The sequence below is a fragment of the Cynocephalus volans genome, chromosome 10 (genome assembly GCF_027409185.1).
Source record: "Cynocephalus volans isolate mCynVol1 chromosome 10, mCynVol1.pri, whole genome shotgun sequence".
Lineage (NCBI taxonomy): Eukaryota > Metazoa > Chordata > Mammalia > Dermoptera > Cynocephalidae > Cynocephalus > Cynocephalus volans.
This window is the reverse complement of record NC_084469.1, coordinates 132,157,366-132,175,700: the sequence shown is the minus strand read 5'-3', so window position 1 is coordinate 132,175,700 and position 18,335 is coordinate 132,157,366. Positions and strand designations below refer to the sequence as shown.

The 18,335-nt window shown below is 55.3% G+C and overlaps 5 protein-coding genes across 13 annotated transcripts in view; 2 read left to right on the top strand and 3 right to left on the bottom strand.

The window, feature by feature from the left end:
- Position 1: 1 nt before the first annotated feature.
- ACD (ACD shelterin complex subunit and telomerase recruitment factor) lies at positions 2–2,786 on the bottom strand. The gene is made up of 12 exons (XM_063110746.1): positions 2,613–2,786; positions 2,400–2,536; positions 2,175–2,268; positions 2,015–2,091; positions 1,844–1,888; positions 1,687–1,721; positions 1,411–1,562; positions 1,252–1,333; positions 1,068–1,154; positions 496–869; positions 270–361; positions 2–191 (listed from the first exon to the last, which is right to left on the bottom strand). The coding sequence occupies exons 1-12, from the start codon at positions 2,709–2,711 to the stop codon at positions 113–115; spliced, it is 1,353 nt and encodes a 450-aa protein (XP_062966816.1). The 5' UTR covers positions 2,712–2,786; the 3' UTR covers positions 2–112.
- A 643-nt stretch (positions 2,787–3,429) lies between these two features.
- On the top strand, positions 3,430–5,146 carry PARD6A (par-6 family cell polarity regulator alpha). 2 transcript variants are annotated; one of them, XM_063112652.1, is made up of 3 exons: positions 3,430–3,571; positions 3,949–4,171; positions 4,395–5,146. In XM_063112652.1, exons 1-3 carry the CDS (start codon positions 3,509–3,511, stop codon positions 5,144–5,146), a joined length of 1,038 nt encoding a protein of 345 aa, XP_062968722.1. In that variant the 5' UTR covers positions 3,430–3,508. The 2 variants fall into 2 exon arrangements, with proteins under 2 accessions (XP_062968722.1, XP_062968721.1); XM_063112651.1 differs by having other exon boundaries at positions 4,392–5,146.
- Positions 5,147–5,438: 292 nt separating this feature from the next.
- Positions 5,439–9,073, bottom strand: ENKD1 (enkurin domain containing 1). 4 transcript variants are annotated; one of them, XM_063110544.1, is made up of 8 exons: positions 8,918–9,073; positions 8,584–8,683; positions 8,299–8,493; positions 7,536–7,711; positions 6,410–6,535; positions 6,138–6,301; positions 5,903–6,039; positions 5,439–5,812 (listed from the first exon to the last, which is right to left on the bottom strand). In XM_063110544.1, exons 2-8 carry the CDS (start codon positions 8,666–8,668, stop codon positions 5,652–5,654), a joined length of 1,044 nt encoding a protein of 347 aa, XP_062966614.1. In that variant the 5' UTR covers positions 8,669–8,683; positions 8,918–9,073; the 3' UTR covers positions 5,439–5,651. The 4 variants fall into 4 exon arrangements, with proteins under 4 accessions (XP_062966614.1, XP_062966613.1, XP_062966611.1 ...); XM_063110543.1 differs by having other exon boundaries at positions 8,902–8,966; XM_063110541.1 differs by lacking the exon at positions 8,918–9,073 and having other exon boundaries at positions 8,584–8,811.
- A 113-nt stretch (positions 9,074–9,186) lies between these two features.
- C10H16orf86 (chromosome 10 C16orf86 homolog) lies at positions 9,187–10,825 on the top strand. 2 transcript variants are annotated; one of them, XM_063113256.1, is made up of 4 exons: positions 9,187–9,302; positions 9,528–9,754; positions 10,094–10,311; positions 10,416–10,825. In XM_063113256.1, the coding sequence occupies exons 1-4, from the start codon at positions 9,198–9,200 to the stop codon at positions 10,823–10,825; spliced, it is 960 nt and encodes a 319-aa protein (XP_062969326.1). In that variant the 5' UTR covers positions 9,187–9,197. The 2 variants fall into 2 exon arrangements, 1 of the variants encoding a protein (XP_062969326.1); XR_010024708.1 differs by lacking the exons at positions 10,094–10,311; positions 10,416–10,825 and having other exon boundaries at positions 9,236–9,308; positions 9,528–9,585.
- A 5,197-nt stretch (positions 10,826–16,022) lies between these two features.
- GFOD2 (Gfo/Idh/MocA-like oxidoreductase domain containing 2) overlaps positions 16,023–18,335 on the bottom strand; it is a 54,519-nt gene continuing 52,206 nt past the window's right edge. For all 4 annotated transcript variants that reach the window (XM_063110537.1, XM_063110539.1, XM_063110538.1 and 1 more), the window contains one exon: positions 16,023–17,551. In XM_063110537.1, the coding sequence (XP_062966607.1) occupies positions 16,653–17,551 (899 nt within the window). In that variant the 3' untranslated portion in view covers positions 16,023–16,652. The remainder of the gene's footprint in view (positions 17,552–18,335) is intronic.

Below are 18,335 nucleotides of genomic sequence, written 5' to 3'. Positions count from 1 at the left end.
CATGAGATTATTTTATTAAAAAACTCAAAGAAATTAGAGTATGGAGCACTGTTTGTCCATCCCCGGGCTTGGGCCTGTGTACATATATCCTCCAATGTGCCCACATGACCCCTCACACCTGAGTTAATTCAGACTCCGGCTGTGACTCCATCAGAAAGTGCAAGGCCCAGGCCACGAGCTGGGGAGGGAGCCTGGGAAGAAACCATGCTGCAGGTCAATGTAGCTCAGGACTGGTGACCAGCAGAGTGGGGGCAGCCCCAAGCACTCACCTGGTAGCTTGGACCTGGGCACAGAGCGAGGTGCAGGGTGGCTTGTACTCATATTGGAAGGTGGAACCATCACGATGTCTCTTTGGGGTATCCTGAAAGGAGTGTGGTGTCTGGGAGGGTCCAACAAGGACTGCTAATCTCATCCAAGGCTACCCCAACCCGTCTCCCAGCCATACTCAAGGATGTCCCCATTCTGCCTTCCAGTTTGTAGAGGGGCTATGCTCACCCAGACAGGGCAGGACTCCTGAGCTCCCTTGGTGGCTCTAGTCCTTGGAGAAGGCTGCAGGTTCTTGGTAGGCAACCCTAGCTCTTTGAACACCAGACTAGGTTTGTGGGTGCTGGTCATATGGGCCTGGTGTGGATTGGGGACATGGCCAAGTGGCAAGAGACTGGGGCTGCAGCTTGGAAGTGAGGAGTTGGATGAATGGCTGGGGTGTGAAGAGCTGAGGGGCAGGGGGCCAGGGGCTGAACAGATGGCTGGTAGGGTCTGGGAGCTTCCCCTCTGCACTGGGTCTGGAGCAGCCAAGGACAGAGAAGGCAGAAGGCTGATGCTGGCACCGCTTTCCTCTGATGGCATATGGCTGGATAAGGCAGGGGTTCCTGGGGAGGAAGGGATTCAATGTGCGCACAGCCCTCTCAGCTTAGACCAGCTGAATGGTCTGTGAGCTCAGGAGGGCCTGCAGGGATTGTGTTCAGCCCCCACCTACTATTCACCCTTTTACACAGCATCCCGTGCAGCTCAGGATCCACACTATTGAGAGACAGCAGTGAGTGCTTATGGCCTGAGCACCATCTTACCTGAGGAACTGGGTGAGGAAGAAGGAGAGGAGATCAGGGTCAGAGAGATATCCTGTAGAGCCGGGTCTGGTGCAGGCAGCTCAGGGCCTGGAGGTTCAGGGGAGGTTTATCGGCACTCTGGGCCCTGGGCCCCAGGGATTTCCACCTTAACCTCTCCAGTCCCCCTTACTCTGTGCCCTCTGACCTCGGCCCAGAGAGCTCAGAATTTGCTGGTCATTCTTAGAGATGTGCAGCATTATGCTGGGGACAGTATATCCAGCTTCTCCCTGTGGGATGTGAACTCTCAGTCTGGCCCTTGCTCAACTTCTCACCCTGACACCTCCAAGGGAAGCCCCAAACTGACCGTGGCCCTGCAGCGTGAGGCAGCCCAGCGGGTGAGAGGGGGTGTTGTGCAAGGGCCTGTCAGCATCAGGCAGCTCTCAGCCAGGTGCACTAGCGCCCCCTGATGTTCCTGGTCCTCCTTCACCTCATCCAGAAGCTGGGACAGTGATAGGCCTGGGGGCAGGCCACCAGAGGATAGATTGAGGCTCAAAGAGAAGGGATGGTAGGGTAGGAGGGATGAGGGCTTAAGGCCTGAGAGATCACTCCACAGGGAGTTAGGGTCACCCCCTACAAGTACCTGCATTGGGGGAGGTGGACTCTGAAAGGTGCTCCCTACAGGAAAGAGTGGACAGGCCTCAGGATTAGGATTGTAGACAATCCTGAGGCCTGTCTACCCAGATTTGCCATCCCCTGACCAGACCACACTGGGCCCCAGAACCCAATCCCAGACTCACTCAAGGTAGTCATAGAGCTTTTTCTGCACTTCCGAGTCCTGGTTGCTGGGAAAAAGAGGAGGGTGGTAGGTAATGTTACTGGGGGCCCAAACCTTCCCACCCAGAAGGCCTAAACCAATGCCAGCCAGGCCTGGGTGGGGAAAGTTGTTGGACAGTGGAGGCATAACTTACCAACCAGGCACCCGGACGCGGGACTGCTCACTGGGCAGCAGGCTGAAGCGGTCCACCTGGAGATAGAATTCTGCGGGCTGGAAGAGTTCAGGGGCGGGTCTCAGGAGTTGTCACGAAGAGCCAGGTCCAGTAATCCTCCCAAGCCAGCCTCACCACTCACCGCGCCACCCTCGGCGACATGGATGTTGACCCCGCAGTCCTGCAGCAGCAGCAACCGACCCTCTGCCCCGCGGAAGCCGAATTCCTTCTCCTCCCTAAAGCGAGCGCGACTTTCACTGCCCAGCCCCGCCAGAACACAAGCCTTGCCCCCTCCTCTCCAGGGCCCGCCCACCTCGGGCTCTCTGGCTGGACTCCGGCCTCTCGAGCCCCCTGGCACTTCTCTCACCAGGCCGAGGTGTCCAGGGCTTCCCGCGTCACGAAGCATCGGATACTGTAGGTCCCGTCGGACACAAGCAGCATGGCCCCGACATCAGGTGCGTCAGGGGCGTGGGATGGGCCCGGGGCCTTGGCCTCCTGAAGTACCTGACGACGGCAACCGGCATCAATCCCACCGCGCTGGGCCCCCGCCCCGGTCTCCAGGCCCTGTGAGGGGGCTCACCTCGAGCAGCTGCCCGGCCCGTGGACTTGAGAGAGCATCTGACCCCAGAATCAGCTCTCGAATCCAGGGCCGCAGGACCAGGCTCCCCGGGCCTGCCATTCCCGCGCTGTACCTAGTCGAACACTGCTGGCCTGGATTTCCCGCGGACGCCGCCGCCCCGCCTCTGGTCGGAAGAGGAAGCGCGTGACAGTTGGGCGGAACCTGAGGCCGAGGCCCCGCCCACGTGCGCGCCCGCGCGTGCGCACGAGGGTGTCCTGTGCGGAAACTTGTATACAGACTCTTGCTCGGTCAGCTGGATAGCGGCCCGTTTACTCTTATCGGGGCATTTCTCCGAGCAGCGGCCCGGCGTTCGACCGTTGGTAAAGACTCCTATAATACCGGAAAGGAAAGAACCAAGGGCTGACCCGGATAGAGAGGAATCCGGGGCCGGAGGCTCTTGTGAGGGTGGTCCGAGCAGGTTGGCGCGATGCCACTTCAGCCCCGTGTGACCCCCGAGGGGTTCAGCAAATTTTATTATGACTCAGTTTCTTTATCTACAAAATGCGCAGCCTTGTAAGTCCAGTGGAAATAACAAGTACACAGCCCTCGATAAATGTCACTTCCCTCACTCTCCCCTCGGATTGGCCGAGGCTCCCTCCCTCGGCTCCCGGGACGCGCGGACCTAGCGTAATGACGTAAAAACAGAGGACGACTCTTCACCCACACCTCCGTTTCCTAGGAAACATGGACTCCGCGTTCCACTCTCCATCGCCGCCCCCTTGACGTCATGGTCCGGATGGTAGGGCGGGGCGAGTGCTACCGCCAGGGGCGGGGAGGCGCGGGCGTGCCGGCCAGACTGTGCACCTGAGCTTCGGCGGGCCGCTTGGGGCACCGTCCCCGGCCCGCCCAGCCCCGCCATGGCCAGGCAGCAGAGGACTCCGGCGCGCAGTCCCGATAGCATCGTCGAGGTGAAAAGCAAAGTAAGGGCTCCTCCGGCCCCGGCCTCGGCCCTAGGCACTCCCAATTCCCTCTTTCTCCCCTTCCCGGCTCCTTGGTCCCCATCATCTCTTTCTCTCCTCCATCTTCCGCTTCCCATTCTGCTTTTCTGCTCGCCTTCCCCTATCCATCTTCCTTCCTTCTACTGCTAGCTTCCAGAGTCCCTCTGTGCCCTGGGTACCTGGAGGGCGGGGAAAAGACCTTGGACAGCGTCCCTTGCACTGGAGCTGAGGTCTGGGCTTAAGGCTGTAGCTTTTGCGGCAGCCCTTTCTTTCCTATACCTACCAGCCTCGGACCTGTGGTGAGAAAGGGGCGCAGGCTCTGCCCTGACCTTTTTTCTTCCCCCACCCCCGGTCTCCAGTTTGACGCTGAGTTCCGACGTTTCGCACTGCCCCGCGCTTCGGTGAGCGGCTTCCAGGAGTTCTCGCGGTTGCTGCGTGCGATGCACCAGATCCCAGGCCTGGACGTGCTGCTTGGCTATACGGATGCTCACGGCGACCTGCTGCCCCTCACCAACGACGATAGCCTGCACCGGGCCCTGACCAGCGGGCCCCCGCCACTGCGCCTACTGGTGCAGAAGCGGGGTGAGGAGGATGGGGTACAGTGGGCAGCCTCTGTGGGGTAAGGTGATGGGGCAGGTCTACAAGGGTTAGTCCATGCCCAGGGCGTCCAGGCTTCACCCTCTGCAGTCCCTGACCTTCTCCTGACCTCTAAATGGTAGGAAATAGTTACAGTGCCCCCTGTAAAGGGCCCAAGTGGGAGAGCAGGGTCTCTGATCTCAGCACCACCCCCCCTCTCCTGCAGCAGAAGCTGACTCCAGCGGCCTGGCTTTTGCCTCCAACTCTCTGCAACGGCGCAAGAAAGGGCTCCTGCTGCGGCCAGTGGCACCCCTGCGCACCCGGCCACCCCTGTTCATCAGCCTGCCCCAAGACTTCCGCCAGGTGTCCTCAGTCATAGATGTGGACCTACTGCCTGAGACCCACCGACGGGTCCGGCTGCACAAGCACGGTTCAGACCGCCCCCTGGGCTTCTACATCCGAGATGGCATGAGTGTGCGCGTGGCTCCCCAGGGCCTGGAGAGGGTTCCAGGCATTTTCATTTCCCGCCTGGTGCGTGGAGGCCTGGCTGAGAGTACAGGGCTGCTGGCGGTCAGTGATGAGATCCTTGAGGTCAATGGCATCGAGGTGGCTGGGAAGACTTTGGACCAAGTGACAGACATGATGGTTGCCAACAGCCATAACCTCATCGTCACTGTCAAGCCCGCCAACCAGCGCAATAATGTGGTGCGTGGGGTGTCTGGGCATCTGACAGGGCCTCCCTCTGCAGGGCCTGGGACTGCTGAGCCTGATAGTGACGAAGACAGCAGTGACCTGGTCATTGAGAACCGCCAGCCTTCCTGTTCTAATGGGTTGTCCCAGGGGCCTCCATGCTGGGACCCACACCCCAGCTGCCTACTTTCTGCTGCCCGCACCTCTCTGCCCTCCCTGGATAACCAGGAGCAGGCCAGCTCTGGCTGGGGGAGTAGCATCCGAGGAGATGGTAGTGGCTTCAGCCTCTGACAGGCAAGGATGCAGCCCCTTACCACTCCAGGGACAGCAAGGACTTCCCAGTGGCGGTTTCTGCTTCCTCGCAGGGCCCTCTCAGCCTGGGGAACATTAAAGGTTTTCTACAGATGCAGTCATGGTCCTTCTGTGTCCCAGCCCCAGCCTTCTCCCTGATCTCACAGCTTGCCTTGTGCCCTGAACAAAACAGGAATAATAAGGGCAGCAGGAGAGCTTTCTGCAGTCAAGCAGCAGGAGGGTCACCGGGCTTGGCATTTCTAGGGTAAGAAAACCTCTTATGAAAACAAACTCCACTGTGTACAATAGGTTTAATTTTGATAAAGGAGTTAAAAGGCTGGGATGGCCTTTCTGCAGCCACTGGTGGCTGGGAAGAATGCTCTGGGGATACTGCCCACCTCACAACTCCTATCTTTAGACCTCCAATCAAAGATGCGGCCTGATCGCCGCAGCCATGTGGCGATCCTCAGCATGGACCTCCCTGCCACTACCCCCACAAAGGGGCTCAGGCATCCATCTTCACGAAGACTTTGGGTCGGGAAAAGATCTTGATGGCCTCTTCTACCTGCACCAGCTTCTGGTCCAGCTCAGCACGGTGGCCCTGGGCTCTTAGTGAGTCTGCCCCAGCAGGCAGCAGCACCAGCTCACGGAGCAGCTGGCTCTGGCCTATAGGGGGCCCAGGAACAGTGATTGCTGAGCAGGGGTGCATGGTCCCCAGTGGGCTCCCCATCCAGACTCCCTTACCCAAGTACTCACTCTGGAGCAGATTGCTCAGTGTCTCCAGCCGCTGGTCCTCAGGCATGCAAGTGTGGCCAGGGGGCATGGCAGGATCTGGCTGGCTATGCTGGCGGGCCTCAGCCTCCCGCCGCCACAGATCCCTGCGCTCCAACAAGCTGTGGATGCACAGGCTCAAGGTTGATGACCCTGGGCAGCGATTGCTCCCACCCTCCACAGATATCCCTCACCCTGGATGATGAACAATAAGACCTACTAATGGGGCACATGTCCCTTCTGTGTGGCGTTGTAGTGCTCCTGGGCTTGCCGTTGCTGCTCCAGCACCTGTGCCAGGACCTGCAGTGAGCGAGAATGCCGCCGGGGCGCCCTCTTGGCAGCTTGGGCATTGTGACTAATGAAGTCCACACCTAGGCCTGGCCCCTGCAAGACATGGCAAGCATGATAGGGGCAGACAGCACTGTGCTGTGCCCCTGCACTCCCTCCCAGGATCCCTTTCCAACCACCTTCCAGTCCCACACATCCTCTCACCTTAGCTTTAGGACCTGGTGGGTTCAGTTGGGGACTAGGGACACGGGGCGGAGGGAGCCCAGGGCCACAGCGGGAGTGTGCCCGCAGGAAGTGGGCAGGCTCTGTCCCAGAGGCAGGACCACGTTCCTGGAAGGCAGGGCACAGCAGAAGAATCAGTCAGGCTGAAGTCAGGGTCTCAAGCCACAAACCATGCCTCTGTCCCTCCTGCTCCTCAGGACCATTCTGTCACCATCTCTATGGGCCTCCTCTCTCTTAAAGGAGCACTTCTCATCAACATTTAAATATGTGTGAGTCTTTCACTCTTTAAGAAAATGACAAACGAAAGAAAATGACAAACCACCTCTCCTACCTCAGTCCTGGTCTAGCTACCACTCTCTTCTTCCTAGCCAAGCTTCCTGGCTCTAGACCCCAAAAGGTCACTGTTGGCTAGCCTCTAAGCCCCCAAACCCAGGGGGTCACTTCCTTGGTCTCATTGTGCTCAACCTGATCATCAACAATTTCTGGGTCTCACTCCTGAGATCCAGACCTGAATATCCATCTGCTTCCTGGACATATTCTCACCCCCTGGGAGTCCCACAAATGCTTCTGCCTCAACATATCCATGTGTGACCTTGTCTTTTCTCTCAATCCTGTTCCTCCTTCTGAGTCCATGGATAGAAGAATGGTACCACTATATACCCAAGACAGAACCCCACTACCATACCACTGCCCCTGCCCTTCCCACTGTTCTCAGAAATAAAGGTTGAAAAGTGGCTTATGTCGCTCTTTATGATGTGGGTCCAGCTGACTTCTTGACCTAACCTCGTACTTTTCTTCCCTCACAGTGAACTGTCCCTAGTAGCATCCCCACTGTCCACATTCCCTCTGGTCTCGGGACATCTACCTGTGAGGTCCCATCTCTGGAATGTTCTCTTCCACTCTCCCCTTGCCTAATTCCTATTTATCTACCAGGATCAGCCCAGCCATCACCACTTCTGAGAAGGCCCCTAATCCCACCCTGCAGCAGAGCTAGGTGTCCCTTAATCCTCTGTTACCTACATCCCCTATGATTTTCCTCCCTCCCCATAACTCAGATTAGAGTTGGCCAACAAGATGGACAATACTTCTGGCTCCTTGAGGCAGATACCTGCAACTGGGCCTTGACCCGGGACTGCACCTTGTCATATTTGGGTGAGCGCCACAGAGCCTTCAGGGGCCTGGGTTGGCCCTGTTCCCGGCGGCCGTGCTCCTGCTCTCGGAAGCGCCTCTGGATCTCCCTGATCCGCCTCAGGTTCTCCTTCTCATGGTCTTTAGGGTTCTTCCCTGAGGAAAAGATGCTGCCTTGCTTTGCCCTACATATGGCCCATGCAACCAAACTTACACTAGTTCACACACAGGCCCACACCCTGCCCTCCACAGGAAGGTCTCCCTGACCTCTCCGTCTAAGTTAGACCCTACACATACTCTACCTCATTACCTTGTTCTCTTCCTTACATAGTAAATATCTGATTATTTTCTACATTTCTATAGTGAAGTATACCATCAATCATCTCGTATATTATATTCATCTCTTCCTTTGTTCATTGTCTCCCACCTTGACTCAATGAAGGTCTATGCTTGCCTTCAAGCATTTTCCTAGCACCTGTACGGCCGGGCACACAGTAGGCACTCCATAAACAACGTTACACTGATGCATGAATGCATGAAGCTTGAGCTAGGGTTTCGTGGGGACTACCTCATTCAGTCGCCTCCTGCCAGGAGGTAGTGCATTTCCCTCTGCTTTTATGGATGGGGAAACTGAGACTCAGAGAGGCAAAGTCTGAGCCCAGATCCGGGAAGGAGGAGTAGCCGCTGTTGATTTCAGCCTTTGGCCTCCGTCTGCCTCGCTGCCCCTTCTTCCCAGCACTTACTCTTGGGAGAGGCCCCTGGACCTAGGGAGATCCCTTCGAGTTGCAGCAATACGCCCCCCACGCCACGCCAGCCACGTTCCAGTATCTCTCGGGCTCCAGAACTGATGCAGGGGCCACGAGAAGGAGTGGCATCTAGGTCCCGGTCCGAGGTCAGCAGGTCCAGCTTCAGCGCGTTTCCCTCAAGGCGCCCTTGGGCTGAAGGGCGGGACGGGGAGGAGTGTGGGGCTCAGTGGTGGAGTGGGGGCGGACCCTCAGGCTTAGTCCTCCGCAGCACCCCCAACTCACCTGAGGCCGGCCGCCGGTAGTAGTCAGGACACAGTGTAGGGTCTGGGGGGATGGGCCCGGAGATGCGGGACGGGCCCTCGCACATGCCGCCGTCACCGCGCTGCAACGGTGCACGGAGGCCCGCTGGGCTGAGCATTCCTGCCCGAACCCTCTTCCCCAGCCTCGCGCCTCCTACCTCGACCCGGACACTGACCCTACCCTCCACTCCCGGCCCTCCGGGTCCCCCGCCGCGCCCCGGTTCCCGGCCTGCGCTCGCCGCTTCCGCGACCTCCCTTAGCCCACTTCCCTGACCGGTTCGCGGCCCTTCCCCCGCAATACCCAGGCACGGGCTCACTCGAGAAGTTTTGCCGCCAGCTCCTGCAACCCGACGGGAGTTGCTGTTGCCAAGCAACAATAGCTTCCGTCCCGGAGGTTAGGAGTCATGGCCCTGGCGCAAAGCCTTCTAGGGCTTGTAGTTCCAGCTGAGGGTTGCTGGAGCTGCGCAATCTCCCTTCCCCGCTCGGCCCTCGCCTCCCGACCAGTCTCCTGAGTCAGCACAGGGTCCACCAGTCTACTCCCTCGGGTCACCCTTCCCCCACAAGCCACCGTCGAGGATCTGTTGACCCCGCTCAGCCATGGCTTCAGTAGGGGCCGAGAGGCAGGCAGGGGCCCAGGAAGGGACGGCCGTTGGGCTGGCACAGCTCACGGAGGCGCCCGGTGGCCGCGCTCAGAGTTCTGAGGTGACGGTCAGTATGTGTAGCCTTCAAACACTTGGCCGCGGTGCTCTAGGGGGCCGAACACTGAGCGACCAGACCCTCCAATTGCCAGGCTAAGCTCTACAAGTGGGGAGGGTACGGGCTGGTACCCTTTATCCCGTGTTTGGTGTCTAATGTTGGGCATCCAGTTACTGATCCCTATATCCTTTTCTTGGCCATGGTGACTAATTTCCTGTGTGTCACCTCTAGTGTCCAGTGATGGGAGACCAGGGCCTGGTGCCAGCCCAGGAGGCCTGCCAGAGCCAGGGTGAAGACAAGTGTCTACCAGGACATGCCTCAGAGCCAGAGCTCCAGGAGGAAGGACTCAAGCTGGGGGAAGAGAGGCACAAGCCGGAGGTGGAAGCACTAGAGAGAGGCCCCAGGCCTATGGCCTCCATTGTGAGGCCCAGTCACAGTCCGAAGAGGAAGCTGATCAAGTGAGGGGGCTTTCAGAGGAAGGAGATGGAGGGCTAGCGGGGTGGGGCTCACCCCAGTAGAATTACTAAATCCTGTACTCCTGCAAGGCAGATTCCTGTCCCCTGCCACTACTATCACTTTCCATCCTTTCTGTTCTTCAAGAGTCCTGGCATAGGGAGCACCGAGAGAGATGGAGCCTCAAGGTCTTGTAGGGCCTGGGGCCTCACTGACAAGTAAAGGGATAAGAATCTAGCCCCATGGTGGTGGATAGGTAGTACTATTCCCTAGGCTCAGGGCAGGGGAGCCAGGGACCGGAGGCTGACTCCTCAGGCCTCTTGTTCCTGGCTCTGGTCCCCTAGCCGCCCAGGGCCTAGCCACCATGTCCATCCTAGGGCCGAAGCTGAGGTGACACCAGGGCTGCCGCTGCAGAGGGATGAGCCAGAGGGTAGCCACAGTGAGCCCTCGCCATCTGCCAAACAGCACAAAAAAGCCAAGAAGCGCAAGAGTCTGGGGGCTCCCATGCTCCCAGCTGTGGCCAGCACAGTGTCTGCACCCTCAGAGACCTTGGGGCTGGAGCGTGAGTGGCATGCCGCCCCTGGGCCTTCCTTCTCCCCCTGCCTGCCAGACCCGACATGGCACAGCCTGGTGCTCAAGCCCCTGCCCTGCCATGGGTCCCTACAGGAAAGGCCAAGCGCCTGCGGCCCCTGTACCAGTACATCAACTATGGCAACCCTGAGCTGAACCAGGCAGGGGAAGGGGACAGAGAGGCTGAGGCTGAGGTGCAGCCTGAGTTGGAGCTGACCCTGGTTCCTGAGGAGGCAGGTGTGGAGCAACTACAGGCCTTGCTGCTCGTGGCAGGTGAGCTGGGCTCAGGCCTCGCTTTGACCTGCCACAATGTGTTAGTCCCCCCTGCCTTTACCCTGGATCCCCTAGGAGACGAGGCTGGAGAGGAGCCTGGGGTTTTTCCCAGCTTGGGGGTGAGTGGCTGCCTCAAGGCTGAGATGGATAAGTCAACCCAGGTGGACATCGACAAGATACTGAGTGTCTGCGCGGCTCCACTTGTACCCCCGCTCTCTCCTCAGTACAAGTGACTGTCCCACCCCACTGGTGGCTCCCCTTCCTCCAATCCTGAACCAAGGCAGCAGGCTGTAGGCCTAAGCCCTCAGGTGGAGGGGTAATTTTAGCCCCTGCTCCCCCTTGGCATCTTGGTCTCACTGAAAATAAACATTTTTCCTTTTTTAAGACTTGTGGTTCCCCAAATATAATGGCTGAGCTGGGAAAGAGGCCAGGAAGAAGGGTGGAGGACTCACCAGTGTAGGGTTTAAAGCCTGACTGGTCATTTGGATCAGCTGGACCTTAACAAATTACAGATTCCTGAGTGCCATCCCATACCTAACTGAATGAGAAGGGAAGGAGGGTTCTGTGTATTTAAAGGCTCCCTGATGAATCTGAAGGCCAGACAGCCTAACAGTGGGGGATGAAGGGAGAGGTGAGGAGGAAGAACTTGGGGCAGAGAAAAGAAAGGGTCTGTCAGGTCATGGGAAGCAGATGGTTGGCTCTGCTCCCTGTTCCCCAGGGGAGGGGCCTGCATTTGGTCTGACTTTGAGGAGACCAGCACTTGGGATCCCCTCCTGAGGTAGCAGAGTTCATTTGCCTGCCCCAACAGTGGCAGCTTTAGAATGTTTTTTTTTTTTTAAAGATGACCGGTAAGGGGATCTTAACCCTTGACTTGGTGTTGTCAGCACCACGCTCACCCATTGAGCAAACCGGCCATCCCTATATGGGATCCAAACCCGTGGCCTTGGTGTTATCAGCACTGCACTCTCCAGAGTGAGCCACAGGCCGGCCCCGAGAATGTTTTCCATTCATTGCCAGATCACAGCTGGTTCAGACCTTGCCCAGTGGGTGGCCCCTGGTGACAGGTTGTCGGTTCCTTTCTCCCTAGCAGGCAGGGGGTGGTGGGGGCAGTGAATGTACTCCCTGGAGCCACCAGATGACTGCTGATTCCAGCCCTCAGGGGTCTCTGGGAAGCGCTGGCCAGTGCTGGCTGTTTTGCAAACACTCACATTCTGCTGCCTCCTGGTCCTCCTGTGTGTCCCTCAAGACACCCTGAACATAGAGAATTATGAATTAAATGGATAATCTCTCTTCCCTCCATCCCGCTTTTCCTCCTGTATCTCATCTATGCAATTGTTCAAGCCAAAATCCTGGGTGTCACCCCAGACCCCACCCTGTTCTTTGCTCCTGACTCCAATAGGCTAATCAGGCATCACAGCCAGTGAATCTCCGATCCAGAGCCTCTCAGCTCCCACAGTCAGCGCCTTTGCCTGGGCCACTGTCATCTCCAGGCAAGAGCCTGACTAGTCTCCCTGCTTGTGGTTCTGTGGCCCACCGATCCATCCAGTGGCCCTTGCTACACCCACCTGAACTCCTGATGGTGTCACTGCCCCTCTAGCACCCTGCTCCTCTTGCCACAGCTACCTTAGAACTTTTCAGTGTCTTGGGCCGGCCCGTGGCTCACTCAGGAGAGTGCGGTGTTGAGAACACCAAGGACCCGGGTTCGGATCCCATATAGGGATGGCCGGTTAGCTCGCTGGCTGAGCGTGGTGCTGACAACACCAAGTCAAGGGTTAAGATCCCCTTACCGGTCATCTTTTAAAAAAAAAAAAAAGAACTTTTCAGTGTCTTCCTGTAATTGCCTAATCAGCCACACTTTTTCTTTCTTTTTTTTTTTTTTTTTTACATATATAACAAAAAATGTTTAATTGACAAATCAGGAAAATGCAAATTAAAATCACAGTGAGATAACATCTATATCCACTGGACTGGTACAAATTTCAATGTATGTCAATACCAACTGTTGATTAGAATGTAAAACAAAAGGAACTTTCATACACTGCTTGCAGAGTTTAAAACTGATACAATCACGTAGAGAAAATTTTGGTATTACCTAGTAAATGTGAACATACACAAAGACTATAACCCACCAGTGTCCCTACTAGGTACAGGCTGTCTCTTGTATATGTGTACCAGGAGACATGTATAAAAATATTTACAGTGCACACTTTTTCTTACCTTCACTCTCTGCATGTGGGGCTTCCCTTGCCTTAAACGCCTTTATTCTCTCACCCCTCCACCTGGCTAGTGCGCACACACACCCCTTTGAAACCTCAGGGCACCCTACATCCTGCTGACCAGGCAGCACCCAATGTCCTGCATTGGAGTATCCACATACTGTCACTGTAGGCTACCACTATCTTTGGGACTAGACTGACCTCCACAGGGGCACACATCATTGCATCACATCCACCTAGCAGAGGGCCCTCATAAGAAGCACCAAGATAAGGAGACCAAGGTGAGGGATGGAGGATGCTGCAGAGAGGGGCGGGCCAGAATCTGAAGGGCTGAGGCCATCCAAAGTCCACAACCATGTGTATAGTCCCTGGAATAATGGCCTGGCAGGGTCACTGGAGGGAGTGGGTGGGCAGGCCCAGGAGGAAGAAACAGAATAAAAATGGTCATGGTCTCCTCTCCTGGCATTGTCCCAGGCTGCTCCCTCCTTTGGGGCGTCACTTTGATGCCCACTGGCCCCATCGCAAGGCCACAGGACAAACTGTGGGTTCAGGACATTTATTCCTCTTTCTGCATACAGACTTCCCTGGGTAGTGATTAGACCGTCCCAAGCGATACTCTCCACAGGGGCCATGCAGACCGAATCTTGTCCATAGGGATAAGCACAGATTATTCAGCATTTTTCAAAGGTAGAGGGCCCTTCAAGATGGCTGAGGAAGCAGAGTCCTGATAGACTTGTTTAGACAAGGGTGCATGATAGGGGGTACAGAAAGGAATGAGTCACTACTGCTCCTAGAAGTTCACTCTAAAGGGGAAAGGCTGAGGTTGCCAATCAAGGAGTCATGTATGACTAAGGATGAAGGCTGCAGGACCACAGGTGGTGGGGGTGACTGCCACTTCACCTAGGGGGAAGTGGTAATGAGACAGCCCTGCAGCTGATTACTGAAGGAGAGAGTTGGTGCCTTCCAGGCAGAGGATATACGAGGGATCAAGCCCTGCTAGTGTAGAAGATGCCAGCCTCGTGCAAGAGGGCTGCTTGGAATGGCTGAAGCAGAGGGCATGGCCATCAGCAGGTCAGGTTGGGCAAGTCCGGGGGGAATAAGAAGTGGACAAGCAGGGATTTTGGCCCGACAGTTTGGAGAGGTTGCTTGGGCAGCAGTGTGACATGCAGAACGGGGAAAGTCTGGGGACAGGGAGGTGAGGAAGCAGCTGCCACTGTCTCAGCAAGTACCAAGCCTAGATTTGTTGGAGGCTGGAAAATAAGCAACAGGTATTTTGGAAGTTCTCTTCTGATTGCTGTATCAGAGAGGAAAATCTAACTGCATTTTCACCGGCCTGGAAAAACTTTGATGGGAGGAAGAGTTGCTAAGCATCTTGAGATTTAGGAAACAGGTCCCAGGAGATGCTGCTGCCTTCCTCCAGGAGAGGGCGCTGCAGAACAAGCCTGGAACCAGTAGCTCCCTGGGCTACAGGCATCTGGGTCACTTCAAGGCATCTTTCCTCCTCATTCCCAATGTGGGACAGACCAGCTCTGATGCCTAGGAGATATGATGGTAAAGATTTCTGAGGGATGGGAATGATGCATTCCTCTGGCCATGGACCTGGGCTCTGGGGGTGCCCTCAGAGGACCTGGGGTCCTTCACTAAGTGCTGCAACCTTCCCCAGCACTTCTGTGATCCTGTCTCTGTAAACAGTAGAGTCCTCTAAAACCTAAGTGCCCCTCTGGGTTGGCAACATGGCCCTTTCTTATGTAGGAGTATCTGAGTCAGGCTAGTGTTTTCTTGGTCAATTCCCAAATCTAGGAGGGACCACAGCATCCTAGTAACACACAGAGGAACTGACACAGAGTCATAAGAACAAGGAGCAGCATCTCCATTAACTGTCAGCGTCCTGCCTGGTGGTGGGCTCTTTCTGCACTTCACCTCCTAGTTCGGGTCAGGCTGAGATTCCTGCTGCAGGAAGGGACAGGGAGGGGTATGCCTGGGATTCAAGAGTCTAAAGATTCACAAGTGCTGGGATGAAGTGTGGTTCAGGGTCAGGCTCTGTAGTCAGATGGTCCTGACCAGGTTGCTGGCTCCATCACTTACAACTTACAGGAGGTAAGTAACTTTGCCCATGTGCCTCAGTTTTCTGATCTGAATAATGGGAATATTAAAAGTAGTACCTTCATAGAGTGGTTTGGAGATTAAATGAAATATGTATGAAGTGTTTATCCTGAGGGGCCCAGCATGCAATAAGCACACTCCAATGCTAACTCTCGTTATTTTACCTCACAAGGACAATGTTTGAAACTAGGACACTACAGGAAAACAGGCCTGGTGACTTCTTTAAGAGATTCCAATGGTAGGTCCATGGCTCACTTGGGAAAGTGTGGTGCTAACACCAAGGCCACAGTTCAGATCCCTATATAGGGATGGCCGATTGGCTCACTTCAGAGAGCATGGTGCTGACAACACCAGGTCAAGGGTTAAGATCCCCTTTCTGGTCATCTTTTAAAAAAAAAAAGATGCCAAGAGGAAGAGGAAGCCCTCCTTGAGCCTTTCTGGCAAGGAACCCAAGGTAGGGAAAAGAAAAGAAGGTTAGACTAGGGAACAGAGTTTAGACTGGGCTTAACAATCCTGGCAGGCCGGCAAAGGAAACAAAGGTAGGGGAGGGCATGTGTCCTTTCTTATCACCCCACCCCACCTCTAACTGACATGGTTAAAAGGCTCCTCTGTGCAGAAGTTAATAAAAAGCATAACTGGTGACTGCCATCTGGGTCAGGCACTGTTCAGCCAAACCTGCTCCAAGGGGCAGTGAGTGGGGCCCTTCCTCTTGAAGCTCATCCCAGCCAGACTCCCTGAGATCACTCCTCACCTCCCCTCTCTGAGGGCTCTCATGGGCCCGAAGAGGCCCCAAACTCTCCCACTACCTGCCTGAAATGGCGGGCCCAACAGGAGCCCATTAGGAATTCTTGAGTCCTGCTCTCTGAGGAAATACTTTTCTCTGACAACTCCTGGAATTGGGCCATGAGGGAATAAGCTGGGAGATGAGGGTGGGCAGTGGCAGGAGCCTGTGTGGCCCTTTAGATGATGATGGATCCACAGCTGGCTCAGAGCTGATGTGTGGCAGCAAGGAAAGAGAAAATCTACAACAGTAAACAAGCCTTTCATTATTAAAGAAACCCAACCTACCAAACAAAAACCACATGCCACGATGTCATATTTTCTGGTTTATTTATTGACTTTTATCAGATGTCCTAAAGCACTCCCTTGCCTCCTGTCTGCGAAATCAGGAGCCCTCTTCCCTAAGTCAGATAGCCCCTGAAAGGTCACCTAATAAATGAAGGGCCCTACTTCCTGTTAGGGAAGGGTCAGCATGAAGGCTAGAAGGGCCTGGTCATGTAGGAGGGTAGGCGAGGATCCCTGAGGGATGATTTGTTGCCTTCACCATTCCTGAGATGACCCAGCCCAAAAAAGGGCATGGAAACAAGGCTTCTGGTCATTTCTCCTCAGGCCTGAGGAATCAGCCAGGCTGGCTTCCTGTGCTTTCTTATCCTGTTAGGTCCACAAGTCAGGCAGAAGAACCCATAAATCCTCACTAGCATAACCTAGCAGCACCTCTGCCCTGCATACATTGCTAACCCTCGGCACCACGGCCAGGAATGCTCATTGCCCTGTAAGTCTGAGGGGTAAATGAACCATTGGAGGGGGCGTTTTCCTAGGGCCACCCTCGGCTTCACACAGCCCCTACCCAGATGACTCATTAAATGAAAGACATTGTCTCTGCTATAGTCAAGCCCCCCGTCATGGATCCTGGTCCCCTCCCTGGTCCCTTTGCCCTGTGGCAGGGAGCCCAAACACAGGCTCATAAGTTATTTCGCTGAAGCGCCTCGCACAGGTTCTGGTTGGTGTCAGGCTCCTCCATCAGAACCTCCACAGTCTCCCACTCCCCAGATCGGCTTGACCTTTTGATGGCGTCCACCACACTCTGCATGTACAGCCCATCCTCAAATGAGGCGGCCATGGAGACAGGGGTGTGGTCCCAGGTACGGCGGTCCCCCTGCCCCTGGAAGGATTGGCGCAAGGCCTGCACCATGTAGACCATGCCCTTCAGGTAGAGCAGTGGGACATCCTGGGGCCCCTCCTCAAGTAGCCCTGTGCCCACGGCCAGTGAGTCCCTCAGTAGCAGCTCCTCTTGTGTGGCAGAGTTCTTCTGCCCGTAGAGGTCAGCTCCCCGAGCAACAAGGCGTCCCGCGGAGCCCACCACCATGACCTCATGCACAAAGGCACCCGGCATGTTGAAGTTGAGTGTCACAGTGCTGCACACACCCCCACTCATGAGCATCTGGAAGAAACAGAAGTCATCACTGGTGACATGCCGGATGCCACGGATGGCAGCATTCTGCCTCACAAAGGTCTTGAGCAGCCCGTGCACTTTCTCAGCTCTCCGGCCGGTCAGGTGGGTCAGCAGGTCCACAATGTAGGTGCCCATGGTGTGTAGGCCCCCACCACCCATGAGTTCATCACAGATCCAGCCGTAGCTGGGGCTGAGCAGGCTGCCCGAGTAGACGCGGGCATCACAGATCATCACTGCGCCCACATAGTGCTCTGCTATCAGCTGCTTCATGCGCACGAAGGCAGGCAGGAAGCGCAGCACATTCCCCACCAGGCTCATCAGCTGTGGGTAGTAGCGCGAGGCCGTCACCATCCGGAAGGCATCCACAGATGTTGCTGCCTTCTCACAAACCACATTCTTCCCAATACCTGAGAATAAGACATAACAGGAAATCTCAAAGTTCCAAAGGGTTTACACTGGGGAAAATATCTTTTCTCTGAGGCAGATGAACCCAGGAAGGCCTCCTATGGGACCAGAAGGTGGCCTGGAACAAGAGGCAATGTGACTCAGCTTGGACTAAGAACAATGCCCAGTGACTGGACTGGAGATAGAGTCATAGGTTGGAGAAAGACGAGTAGGTTCTTAAGGGAAAATGAAAAGAGGAGTGGCAGAAGACCACAACCAGGACTAGCAAGTGAAGAGAGGTGGTATGATGGTTACGTTTTTGTGCTTATTTGGCTAGACAGTGGGGCCCATCAACACCAGTCTAGATGTTGCTGTGAAGGTATTTTTTAGATGTGATTAACACTTAAATCAGTAGACTTTGAGTAAAGCAGATTAACTTCCATAATGTGGTGGGCCTCATCCAATCAGTTGAAGGTCCTAAGAGAAAAGACTGAGGTCCCCTTAAGAGGAGGGAGTTCTGCTTCCAGAATGCCATCAGACTCAAGACTACAACATAAACTCTTGCCAGAATTTCCACCATGTTGGCTTGACCTGTAGATTTTGTACTTGTCAGCCTGGGAACTGCATGAACCAATTTCTTAAATTTCTCTTTATATATCCTATTGATTCTGTTTCTCTGGAGAACTCTGACTAATACAGGGGTGTTGGAAAGCTAAACACACTTTGTGGACATGTCTTTGGATTGTTATGCATTTATTCATAATTTAAAAATTTTTTAATTTTTATTTATACATATTTATGGGGTAC